This window comes from Sinocyclocheilus anshuiensis, unplaced genomic scaffold (genome assembly GCF_001515605.1).
Source record: "Sinocyclocheilus anshuiensis isolate Anshui unplaced genomic scaffold, SAMN03320099.WGS_v1.1 scaffold918, whole genome shotgun sequence".
Taxonomy (NCBI): domain Eukaryota; kingdom Metazoa; phylum Chordata; class Actinopteri; order Cypriniformes; family Cyprinidae; genus Sinocyclocheilus; species Sinocyclocheilus anshuiensis.
In genome coordinates, this window is record NW_015540946.1 from 667,667 (window position 1) to 680,949 (window position 13,283).

General features: G+C 36.6%; 1 protein-coding gene across 2 annotated transcripts in view; it reads left to right on the top strand.

Annotated features, from left to right (window-relative positions):
• LOC107689782 (sodium/calcium exchanger 1-like) overlaps positions 1-13,283 on the top strand; it is a 99,080-nt gene that overhangs the window by 65,889 nt on the left and 19,908 nt on the right. Inside the window, exon 3 of one of the 2 annotated variants that reach the window (XM_016487929.1) lies at positions 9,887-9,993. In XM_016487929.1, the coding sequence (XP_016343415.1) occupies positions 9,887-9,993 (107 nt within the window). Of the gene's footprint in view, positions 1-9,886; positions 9,994-10,239; positions 10,353-13,283 lie in introns of both variants that reach the window. The other variant, XM_016487928.1, reaches the window with a different exon arrangement.

Below are 13,283 nucleotides of genomic sequence, written 5' to 3' on the forward strand. Positions count from 1 at the left end.
ATGTAGGAGTATGAGTGTGTGCAATAAAGCAGCAAAACAGAATTGGAAACCTCTGAAAATCCCTCAGCAACCTGATCTAGAGACACATGATAAGGAGGATCAAACAAACACACACGCACACATATCAAGCATCTCCATATGTATGTAGTGCAGATGCTGGAGTCAGTTCTGAAGCTATTACTCTGGGGGGGTACACACTGTTGCTACGGTGACAGTAGAGCTGATGTATGTGGGATCTTTAGAGGAGGAGAGGTCAAGGTGTCAGAGCTGAGAAATGCATCCTTATATGGGCATCCAGAGAACCCAGCAGAGAAAAAGACTACAACACTATGAGTGTGTGAGATGAATATCTATCCATCTGATTATCTGTCTGTCAGTCTGTCAGTACTGTATATTGAATCGTTAAATCGTTTTAATTTATATTTTTGTGGTATCTTACTGAATAGCCCAGCCATTGTGAAATGTCATTGGTCCAAAATCTGCTCTGACTCTGATCATGTCACGTTGCACGTTTTTTTAATAAAATGGACTTAGAACTCCATAAAATTGTGTTAAATGAGGAACACAAGATCATAGCAACATCTAAGCAAACAGCCTAGCAACCACCTAGCAATACCCTAATAACGACCCAAAACACTGGCAGTTGCCCTTAATAGAAAATTTAAAAGTGATCTTTCTTTTTTTGTTTCCTTCGTTCTTTCTTTCTATTTTTTCTGTCGTTTCTGGACAGGTCTGAATGTCTTGTTGTGTTTCTAGACAGGTGAACTAGATTGAAGGCCGCTGAAACTCATAAACACACGCAGACACTTAGCTTTTGTTCATTACAGAGAAATGGCAGACAGGACTGTTGCAGTTCCAGCAGCCCTTGATTTAAGCTCTTCTGTTGGAGAAAAGTGCACAGAGAGAGATGGAGAGACCCGCGCAGGGCTGTAAATGAACAGAGAGAAGACAAGAGATGCTATGAAGGTCATGAAGGCAAATTTTATTGCAGCTTTTTGTTCCACTGTCTGGTGTTCCCCGGTGTGTGTGTGTGTGTGTGTGTGTGTGTGTGTGTGTGTGTGTGTGTGTGTGTGGACATGTACATGCTTGAAAGCATGGATTTGTGTTGTGTTGCCTGCTGTAAGGACTATAAACACACACTGCCATGTTGAACTGTGTCTTCACCCTCCCATCTGAACATACTGCAGCTCTTTCAATTAATACATTATTAATGATTAGCAAAACAAAGCTCATGAATATCGAAATGCTTTTATCATTAAGGAGTTTAAAAAGTTCTTTCACATTACCAGAACACAGAAACACATACATATACGCACACACAGTCATGCATTAGTCTCCTGAGGCACATAGCCAGTTACCATTAATCTAATTAACTGTCTCACTTAAGACCTGTCCATCAAAACTCACCCGAGAGAGGAAGACACTGAGAAGAGAGAGAGCAAGAGAAAGAGAGGCGGGGTGAGCCAGATATCAGCAGACGGAAGCAAAGGAGGTTTTCAAGTGCTGTGGTTCTGAAATTGGGTCTTCTTGTCATTTCAGTCTCTTGTGACAGTTCAGACTTGAGAAATTGTGTCAAGAACAAAAATCTTTCATTCAGTTTGGATTCACCTTGACCCGAAACAGAGAACTCCGAGAGAGCAGAAAAAGTGAACAGAACCAAAGAAAGAAAAGATACACAATACATCCTCCAAATTAAAGGGATAGTTCACCCAAAAATGAAAATTTGATGTTTATCTGCTTACCCCCAGGGCATCCAAGATGTAGGTGACTTTGTTTCTTCAGTAGAACACAAACAAAGATTTTTAACTCAAACCGTTGCAGTCTGTCAGGCATATAATGTAAGTGAATTGGAATCACGGCTTTGAGAGTCAAAAAACATACACAAACAAAAACAAATTAAACCATGCGGCTCGTGACGATACATTGATCTGTAAAGACACGAAATGATTGGTCTGTGCAAGAAACTGAACAGTATTTTATAGCAATGTCCGAACTGTCCTGAGTGCATTCTCAACAGCCGGCGCGGGACGCGTCGTCTTCTTCTTACTTTATGGCAGATCGCAGACTTTTAAGTGCATTACCGCCACCTATCTCTCAAGGTGGCGGTAATGCACTTATAGGTCTGCGATCTGCCGTAAAGCAAGAAGAAGGTCCTGAACGTGCTCAGGACAGTTCGGACATTGCGGTGAATCAAAGGTAAAAAACAATATAAATACTGTTCAGTTTCTTGCACAGACCGATCGTTTCGTGTCTTTACACATCAATGTATCGTCACGAGCCGCAGGGTTTAATTTGGCTTTGTTTGTGTATGTTTTTTTGACTCTCAAAGCCGTGATTCCAATTCACTTACATTATATGACTGCAACGGTTTTAGTTAAAAATCTTCATTTGTGTTCTACTGAAGAAACAAAGTCACCTACATCTTGGATGCCCTGGGGGTAAGCAGATAAACATCAAATTTTCATTTTTGGGTGAACTATCTCTTTAAGGTCATGGAATGCAGGTTTTCCAGCACTTTTGCAAATTAAGTTACAATGGAAACATAAACTGACACTCACATGAAAAAAATGGTAAAAATAATCACCTCTTTTGGCATTCATGTAGTCTAATTGTGTACAAATCTGTATAAATTGTGCCATGAAAAAGTACAATTGGATGAAAAACATATATTTAATATATTATATAACTATACATTATATATGTTTATTTCATTTTGTTTCATTCATATATATACATACATGCATACATATACAGTATAATGAATATAAAATGTCACTTTCTCCCTGGCAACAGGCCCATCTAAAACATCCACATTAATGATGAAGAATCAGCATTTACCAAAAACAAATTGAATTGTAAGTTATGACGCATTTCATTGTGTCATAATTGCAGTTTGTAAGAGAACAATGAGCAAATGTGCAAAATATATCAGAAGCGGGTGATGCTAAATTGTGCCGGCTGGCATGTTTTATTAAAGAGTTCAAAAATGTTTTAAACACTCACAAATCAGCATGTAACGTCAACAATTTTGAATCATAAAGTACTGAAAATGACATGGAAGATGATGTTTGTGCTTCAGTGCCCTGTAATGCATATATTGAAGGCATATACATTTATCTTCTCAGTTTTCCATCCCTGTTTTTCTCTTCCTCTCTCTTCCCATCTATCTCCTTACATTATTCACTTGCAGCTCTCTGCAGCAAGCTCTCATTTCACCCCACTATGCCACAATCAGTACCTGCACTGTGTGTGGTGGGGGGTTACATAGGCTTAAGTGAGCGTGCAAACAGGTCATAAGATTTTTGCATGCACACTTGCATCCTGATTGCAGTACAGAATATATCAAAAGGAGAGATTGTTTTTTTTTTTTTGACTGTACATTTTTTATAATTTAATATACATTGGTAGTAGTAGTAGTAATAACAGCAATAGTAAAAATTGTAGTAATAATAATAAAAATTATTATTATTGTTACTACTTCTACTACGTCTACTACTACTACTACTACTATTATTATTATTAATTTATGCGTTACCTTGCTCTTCTGGTCATGTTGGAAAACGGTTGCATTCGGCATAAACACACAATCTGAGGAGAAATGCATGTTGTATTTCAGCTCATAAATCTACATCTTAACCATATGCAATCTAAAAAAATGTTTGCAATAAAATGTGTTATTTAAATTAAATTACTAATAATAATAATACATTAATAATAATATTTATCATATTTAAATTAAGTCATTAATTTTAGCACAAACATGCCTTTTTTATTCAAATGAGATTTTTCAATATTGCAATTTCGTTAAAACAAGCCATTTATGTACTTTTTTATTGATCATGGCAGTAGTAACTCATCAAATGATGGAAAAAAAGAGTTCTATATCCATACATACAGCATAGATGAGCTCATTGTGGTGTTTTAAGGAGCCAACTCATGTCCCATACAGTCTACATGCTATACAGTCTATGATTTGCACTGCTAAAACAATATTGTTTATTTGCACAGCATGTGCAAATAAGCAGGGTCGCCGTGATTTTGCCAAGTAAGACATGTTCCTGGATCAACATCTTTTGATGATCCTGGATCAACATTATTGTCCAAAAATATAGACTTAACCCAATCCCTACCCCTAAACCTAACCTTACCCATAATTTATTCCTAAAATCAGAGGGAAATGATAGCTGATTAACAAGGGTGTAGAAGCACATAACCCTGATTTTAAGCCTAAAACAGATATTTCCTGAAAAGTTATATCTTAATTCTGATTGGTTGATTGGAATGTTGTTCCAGGATCAACAAGGATGTTGATCCAGGAACATGTTGTACTTGGTGAAATCACGCTCACCAATAAGCAGCATTATCAGCGGGTGCAAATCGTTCTTAGTGAATCTCTGCCCTCTGTCTCACCATGGCACATGTAAAAGACTAAATACCCATATATTTATTCTATATTCCTTCTAAACATGCTTACAACCATACCCACACTCACACATACATACACAAGTCAGCTCATATTGATTTGGTGTGGCTCCTCCTCGTGTTAAGGAGCAGACATGATCTGAATTTCAACGAGGTTACATTACTTCACCCTCCCTCTCTCTCTCTCTCTGCCTCTCTTACATGCGGTGTAATGTGGCCTTTGGTAAATCACACTTGAAAAGTGGCTCTATTTTGTCTCTTTCCCAGTTGCTAAGCACAGATCTAATTGCTGGCAAATGTTTCTGGACGCTGTAAGTCAAACTGTGTGTATGTGTGGTTTTGGCATATAAATTTAGCTAATAGGTCTGGATCTCATTCCAGTCCAGTTGCACTGACCTAAACCTGGTATAACTGAATATGGGGCGGGGGATGATGGATCAGACCCAAAGGTGTGTTCCAGTCACTGCAGTCGCTAATTCACTGTAATGCAGCAGCGACAGGCAATCAGCTGCTAGCACTGCAGCAAGAGTGTGTGAGTTCAAGATTCCTGACTGTCCCACAGCTGGTCTATAAAACCTGTCTGCAGATCCTCTAGAAGCATCGATCCAAAGATAATTTCAAACAGGAAGTGGTTGATGAACTGTATAAGCTCTATGTATTTCAAGGAGCTGTTTGAAAGTGAATTTGAATTATGTTGTTGTTGTTGGTGTGTGTGTGTGTGTGTGTGTCAGGAGCTCTTCCGATCAAGGCTACTGCAATGCAGATATGCTATTGAACAAATAATGTCATATCATTTGTGTGTGTGTGTTTCATAAGCGTGCGTGTGTGATCTTGTGTGGCAGTGCTTGGTCAGGCATGAACTGGAGCAGCTTTATGTAACACCCTGATCAGAGATTCAAGACCCCGAACGTATCCCATAAACCCTTGCCCATTTGGCTTAATATAAAGCATGCTTTGATTTCCTGCAGGCTCAAATTTGAGCTGCTAAAGAGAGACAGGCACTCTCGGAGGGGAACGTGGTATACGCGCATAAAGCCACTGTCATCTACTGTAATGGAAAACAAGGAGAGAAATACTGTATTGAATTCAAGAGGCTTGTGTTCATGTCGATCATGTCAAGTGTCCTGTTTGTCTGTGTGTGTGTGTGTGCGCGCTCGTTTTTGTGATTTATGAGGACACAAATTTGTATAATGTCATGGGTATGAGTCTGACATAGGTATTACAACGAGAAGGTGATTTATGAGGACATTTTGAGTGTCCCCATATTTCAAAAGGCTTATAAATAATTCAGAATGAGGTTTTTTTTTTTAAATCTAAAAATGCAGAAAGTTTCCTGTAAGGGGTAGGTTTAGGTGTAGGGTTGGTGTAGGGCGATAGAAAATATGGTTTGTATAGTATAAAAACCATTACACCTATGGAATGTCAAGGCAGACAGGTTCGTTTGAGAGATAGATTTAATGAGATAATAAATAAACATATATATAAACAAGTTCAGAATTATTTAAGTCCACCATGATAGAACATTTTAATTACAATTATTAAATCATTTATTGCAAAAAAAATAACTTTATTTACACACCATTTGAACAACCTGTCATTAAAGATTTTTTTATTACAATTATTTGTCAACCATTTATTGCAGAAACAAACATTTTAAATGCATAACTTTACCATCACATCAACTGAACAACCTGTCAGTGAATATACTAAACACAAACCAAACAAAACTTGCTTAATTTCAGTTAACTTTACTGCAATTAATAACTTGCAGTTTATTGGGTCAGTAACAGCTTCGTGAGTTCATTCAGCGAGTGATTTGTCAGACTGAGTCATTTGCTTGTGAATCAACTCACTTGAGTCATTCATTTGTGAATCAGACGACATGTCTCGCACTTTGTTTTGTGTTTGCATGCAGCTTGATAAATGTATTTTGTCGTCATTATTTCATGATAAACCAGGGGCGTAGATTACGCGGGGGATGCGGGGGACGCGGGGGACGTGTCCCCCCCACTTTTAATATCACGTAAATTCGTCCCCCGCACTTTTTCGGGCAAGTGTGTTCGCATAGAGGTTTTCAAGAGCCCGTGTGAATAAATATAGATTTCAGTTCAAAGAGACAGGATAGTCTGTGCATGATCTGATGTTTTATTCGGACCCAGAATAAGGCGAGATGAACATCGCGGAGCGCTAAACACTCATGCAGTGTATGTTTCATTCATACTCGAAGCCGGAGGCGCTCTCTCGCAGAAAGTCATATGAGGAAATTCCTAATATGGACAAAAGCGTCCAGCTATCGCTGTATGAAAACAGTTTTCAGAAAAACAGAAACGTTTGGAAACATGAAGACTTTAAACATACGATTGCGACAATATGGTTTATTTGTGTTTGTCAAGTCATCTCCAGGTAATAAATAAAGTATATGAACAATGCAGTGCTAACTGACATAGCATTTATTACAGTATAGAAACTATTCTGCCTTATGTGATAAAAAAGTGTTTGTAGTATATAAACAAATCATTATTATTGGTTATTGTCCATCAGTTATCTGATTTCTAAGCCAATTAAAAACTAGAAATGAGAGAAAAATTTAAGTTGACTATACACTACCAGTCAAAAGTTTTTGAACAGTAAGATTTTAAATGTTTTTTAAAGAAGTCTCTTCTGTTCACCAGGCCTGCATTTATTTGATCCAAAGTACAGTGAAACAGTAAAATTTTTTAAGTATTTTTACTAGGCTATTTCAAATAACTCTTTTCTATTTGAATATATTTAAACATGTAATTTATAGTGATTTCAAAGCTACATTTTTAGCATCATTACTCCAGTCACACTATCCTTCAGAAATCATTCTGATATTCTGATTTGCTGCTCAAAAAACATTAATAATAATAATAAAAATCAGACATGTTTATTGAGCAGCAAATCAGCATATTAGAATGATTTCTGTACAAAAATTGTATATTGTAATGTTATATATATATATATTTATTTATTTATTTATTTTTTTATATATATATATATATATATATATAACATTTCTGTCCCCCTCACTTCTGAAATGATGGCTACGCCCCTGTGATAAACACATCTTTTTATTATGTCATTGCATTATTTTTGGACTTCAAACTTATATACTCAGCTCAGGTAAATATGATTTATTTTGCTGTCACACTGGAGATTTCACAACTGTGGTTAAATTGTTCTGCCACTGAAAAGCGGTGCAGGCAACACTGGTTGTGAAATGTGTGGATGATCTGACAGTGTGTTTAGCAGGTAACTGTGTGTCACGTGGTCGCACTTTGTCTCATCCAGAGCACAAACTGTTAACGTGTTTTAACTGGGTTTTGATATGTTGAATGCTTGTGAAACACCAGCCGTTGTGCTCATTCTTTTGAATGATAAAACTTCTGCTGCTATTCATGGAGCTCAAGAACACTTCTAATTAACATCTCATCTATAGCACGTACACTTACAAAATCACTTTGTTTTCTGTCAGATTCAATAGCCATTGTCTAATACAATTATAAATGTGATACTTCATTTGAAATGAGAGAGGAAAGTATTAGAGGAGTAATTAAATAAAGCAAGTGTCCAATAACTACAGATGACAGATTTAAAAACATATCAAAGACACTTGACATGAACAAAGGGTACAAAGAATAAATAGAAAAACAACCCCACATACACGCACACATACTAAAATGGCATGTGCTGTCATTTTAAAACCTTTGTGTGTGTGTGTGTGTGTGTGTGTGTGTGTGTGTGTGTAAAAGCGGTTCTATGACTTATTGATGTAGCATTAGAGTGCTGCCGTGACGTAGACTGAACCTAACCCACATTCAGATGAGAAGTGAAGAGGGTCATTCCCTCACACCATTTCACACACACACACACACACACACACACACATACATACATACACATATACAGCTTACTGCACCTGACAGTGTGGATCTGGAAACAATCTAACTCTGTGTTTCTGTGACAACCAAAGGGATGGCAGGAATATGAAATTATTTTGGAGAAGCGAGAGATAAAGAAAGACAAACATTCCTTGAAGCATATGCCAGCATTTGATAACTCTTCTGTCTCTTCTGCTTTTTCTTCACTGTCGGTCTTTCTTGCTGTAGCACCTGTGTCTTAATTGAAGATCAATGACTGTTGGAAGTGATTGTGTGTTTCTGAAAGACTCTGTAAGTCTGGATATTGTTCAGTTGGCACTGATGTTTTGTAACAAAAACATTTCACTGAGCGACAATGATTTTTCATAATCACTCTGTCAGTCGTCACAATCTTCAGAGCTTTATCACATTATTTTTCCTCTAAAGGTTATTTAAATTTTGTGGTTTTTCAATGTTACACTAAATGTACAGCACAAATAACATTTAATGAAACATTACTACAACGTCAGCCACGCATCATCCTTGCAAGTCAAATCAAATGAAGAAGTAAATTCACAATCCATTTACTTGCATAATGTGACTTATTTTAGAGTGAAATATGATATTCATTGAGAAAAAAAAGTAGGCCAAGAGAGTCGATTTAGATTTCCTGTTGACTTTAATCATGACATCAGGCGAATGTGACATGGTTGGTTGTGGGGATTTTATGGTTGTAATGTTGTGCGCTGCGGTTGCTCTTGGAGAAAGGTCATTCAAACATAGCAGCAGGTGCTCTGAATGTGTGTATGAAGGATTTTGTTTCTGGTTCTGATGATGGTGTTGTTAGCTTGGAGGTGGAGGTTTGTATTCAGTGTTCCCTCTAAGCATACTGGGCCGGATGTGCGGATAGGGAAGAATTCAGGCAGACCAAAAAACTGTGAGAATAAACTTGACAGTTGAGTCAGAGCTAAATGAATAGCCATTTGAACTGGAGTCCATCCGCACATTCACTGATTTTATTTAAAGGGGTCATATGATGCGATTTCAAGTTTTCCTTTCTCTTTGGAGTGTTACAAGCTGATTGTGCATAGATAAGATCTGAAGCTGTTATAAATCTTGTAAATATGCAGTGCTGACTAATTCACAAGATAATGACTGCATCCTAGAACAGTATAGAGATTGTGAATTCATACACAAGCCCTCAGAAGCTGTGCAGTATTATTTTTATTTTTATATTTCCACAAAATCTTGAGTTTTTATTTTTGTGAATAGGATGATAGCCTCTAGATAACCATTTATTATTAGCCACATTATATATTAAAGGGGTCATATGATGCGATTTCAAGTTTTCCTTGGGAATATTGATTGTATCTGTGTTTGTGAGTGTGTATTTACAGTCAGACTTGGTGAGGCTGCTCTCTCTCCCTCTCTCTCTCTCTGTCTCTCTTGCATCATCCTCTTATTCTGACGGTCTGCCTGTGCATGACTGCATGCTGTTTATCTTTCTTATTTTTCCCTTGGCCTGTCTTTTCCTCACTCTTTTCTTCCTCTCCCTCTTTCTCTTTCTCTCCCCCTCTCTCCAGCAAAACAATAAAAGTCAGGATAATTGATGACGAAGAATACGAGAAGAACAAGAGCTTCTTCCTGGCGATCGGAGAACCCCAGCTCGAAGAGACCAATGAGAAGAGAGGTGGGGGTCATGGCCTGAGCTTGCAGAGGAAATCACACATACAACACACACACACACACACACTCTTAACACCGGTCCACTCTGAACCCTCTCTGCTCTGGATCATCATCGGGATCAACTACAGGCTAAACTCCACCATTGACAGCCCTCCAGCCAGGCCCTCGCGTGTGCTTGTTTGTCTGTATATGTGCGTGTGTTTCATGCATGCATTATTCCAACCCCCCTCCTGTTGTCTTGTTTCTGCAGGAAGACGTTATCAGTCAGGGTTCTCAATCGAGAGGAATACAATAAGCAATGCAGCTTTTGCATAGAGCTACAGACGCCACTTTGGAGAAGGAGAGGATGGACAGTATACAGAGGTTTCTTTCCCTCTCACAGTGTCTCCTTTGCTTTTTACTCTTCTCTTCCTCTGGGCAGAGTCTCACCTTCTCTGTTTCTCTCCTGGTGTCGGTGTGCTGCCTTACTAATTTAATGACAATTAGTTGCTTTCCTACTTGCACAATAACACATATACATTACACATAAATTGAAGGAGACAAGTTCTACATGTTTTAATGTTAGTCAAGGATTATTGCTCAAAAACTGGCATAATTTAGACCCAGTTAACACAATTGTGAAGTGGACAGAGCTAAAAATCAAATGTAAATGGTAATGTAGCTGCTAACCTATCCTTATGCGTCCAGTGAGGGACCTCCTACTCATCTGTCAATCAGTCATTGCTCTAAAACGAGGGATTAAAAATTTGCTGGTTATGTGCGGCTTTTAAAGATTTATTTTTCTTCTTTTTTTACATGTTAGCAATAGCCTTGTCAGAATCAGGACAACATTTTGGTAGACTTTCTCCATACTCTTGTCTTTAATTATACACCAGTTAAAGTAATAGTATCTTCTGGTGTTTGGGAGCAATAGCATCTACCATAAAAGGCATTGTTAATATTTAAATGTGCACATATTAATGTGCTCGTGAACATTTCAGAACAAGTCTTTTATTCAGCTTTATTTCAATATAGACTACCATTCAAAGTTTGGGGTCGGAGGTGATTTTTTTTTTTTATGTTCTTGAAAGATATCTCTTATGCAGCAAAGGCTGCATTTTGTGGGTTGAACATACAGCAAAAACAGTAATATTTTGAAAAAATATTACAATTTAAAAGAATTGTTTTCCATTTTAATATATTTTAAAATGTAATTTATTATTAAAATGTAATTGGTTCTCAATTCGATTTTTTTAATGATATGACCCTTAATTTATAGTCATAATCATCTCTTACACAACCTTTGTGTTGTTTACCATATAGGGTGTGCTCAGGATACTTTCAGGTTCAGAAAGAAAGCTTCAAAGTGAATTGTTTAATTTGGTTTCCTCGCAATAATCTCATAAATAGACACAAAGGAAACATCAAGACACACCAGCAAATGAGTTTAGATGCTGGGCTGTAAATCATGAGGAGAGATTAGGGCAGCTAAAAAGACTCAGAGCTCAAGATTGTGAGTTGTCTTCAAAGCCAAGGCTGTTCGAGTGTGTTTCAGCTCACATTTAGATAAACATTTATTTTCCAGGAAGCAAAACGGCTCTTTTTCCCAGCACTTCAATGTTTTGATGTGTATCAAATGTTTTTATCATATTTATATTATGTTCTTGATATTCATTTAGTTTTGCTTAATGCTGTGTTTTAGCATGATTAATATAAGATACAATAAAAAGAGATCCAGAGATTAAGACGGGGAAAATAAAAGAGAGAGAAACAATCAAATCAAACGCAGCTGTTTTTGGTTATGAATTTTTTGATCATGTTTTGCCACTCATCCGTACAGCTTTATCAGTGATTAACAAAAAACCTGATTAAGACACTCAGATGAGTGGCGAAACGTCTTCAAAATAATTAATAATCAAGTCCAGTTGCCTTTGATTAGCTTTGCTTGTAAGATGATTCAACAAGATGAACAAAAAAAGAGCACTAGAAAAATAAAGGACAGCAGAAGAGATGGTTGGAGGAGAATGAAAGGAATGGATGGCTGTGTGTGTGTGTGTGTGTGTGTGTGTGTGTGTGTGTGTGTGCGCGCGCGCATGCAAGATGTGATAATGATAGCTCTGTTTTCAAGGACAAAACAAGGAAGAGAGTCCCTAAGCCTATAAAATCAATATCAGTTTACGCACGCAAACCTGACTCACAATCTTGTTTCACATCAACAAACAAAAGAAAAAATATGCAGCATCTCATTGTCACCAAAAACTAATCACGATATCAAAATGTAACCAATTTATTTATAATTGCCCTTACTTTATTATACTTAAGATTTTAAGAAATGGTATTAAATAGTTTGATTAATTTTTTTAATAATCTCAACATTTTGTCATTGAAGCCCCCATTACATATGTGACCCTGGACCACAAAGCCAGTCATAAGGGTCAATTTTTTTAAATGAATACAATTTATGTATAATAAATAAGCTTTCCATTGATGTATGGTTTGTTAGGATAGGACAATATTTGGCCGAGATACAACTATTTGAAAATCTGGAATCTGAGGGTGCAAAAAAATCTAAATATAGAGAAAATTGCCTTTAAAGTTGTCCAAATTAAGTTCTTAGCAATGCATATTACTAATCAAAAATTAAGTTTTAATATATTTACAGTAGGAAATTTACAAAATATCTTCATGGAACATGATCTTTACTTAATATCCTAATGATTTTTGGCATAAAAGAAAAATCAATAATTTTGACCCATACAATGTATTTTTGGCTATTGCTACAAATATACCCCAGCGACTTAAGACTGGTTTTGTGGTCCAGGGTCACATATAAGAAATTAAATAATTATTTCAATTTATTGGATAATTATTATTATTTAATATTATTGTATTGCTTATATTTCATCAATTAATTTATAACAATATCTAAAAGTTTTAAATGTAATAATTTTTTCATAGTAAATTACAATTCCTGCCTTTTCATTTTTTAGGAGATTGGCAATATTAGTTTCTTATGTTTGTTTTCTGTATAGTTACTATCATAATTCATGTGACTGACTGTAGAATTTGTGCATGACATCAGTCAAACCTCTCTGACCCAATTATTGTTCAGCCTGTTCCTCTTCAGTTATTCTTCCGCTAGTTATTGGTCAGTCTGTTTTCAGCTATTCATTTCATCTTGACTTGTTCTTCAGTACCTAATTGTTCAAACAGGTCCATTACATTTTGTCCAATCAGGTCTTATTTTCGATTCAGTGAGTCCTTTACAATCAGCCAAACAAGATAGACAACAACTTTTTAAAATGAAAGGCTGTT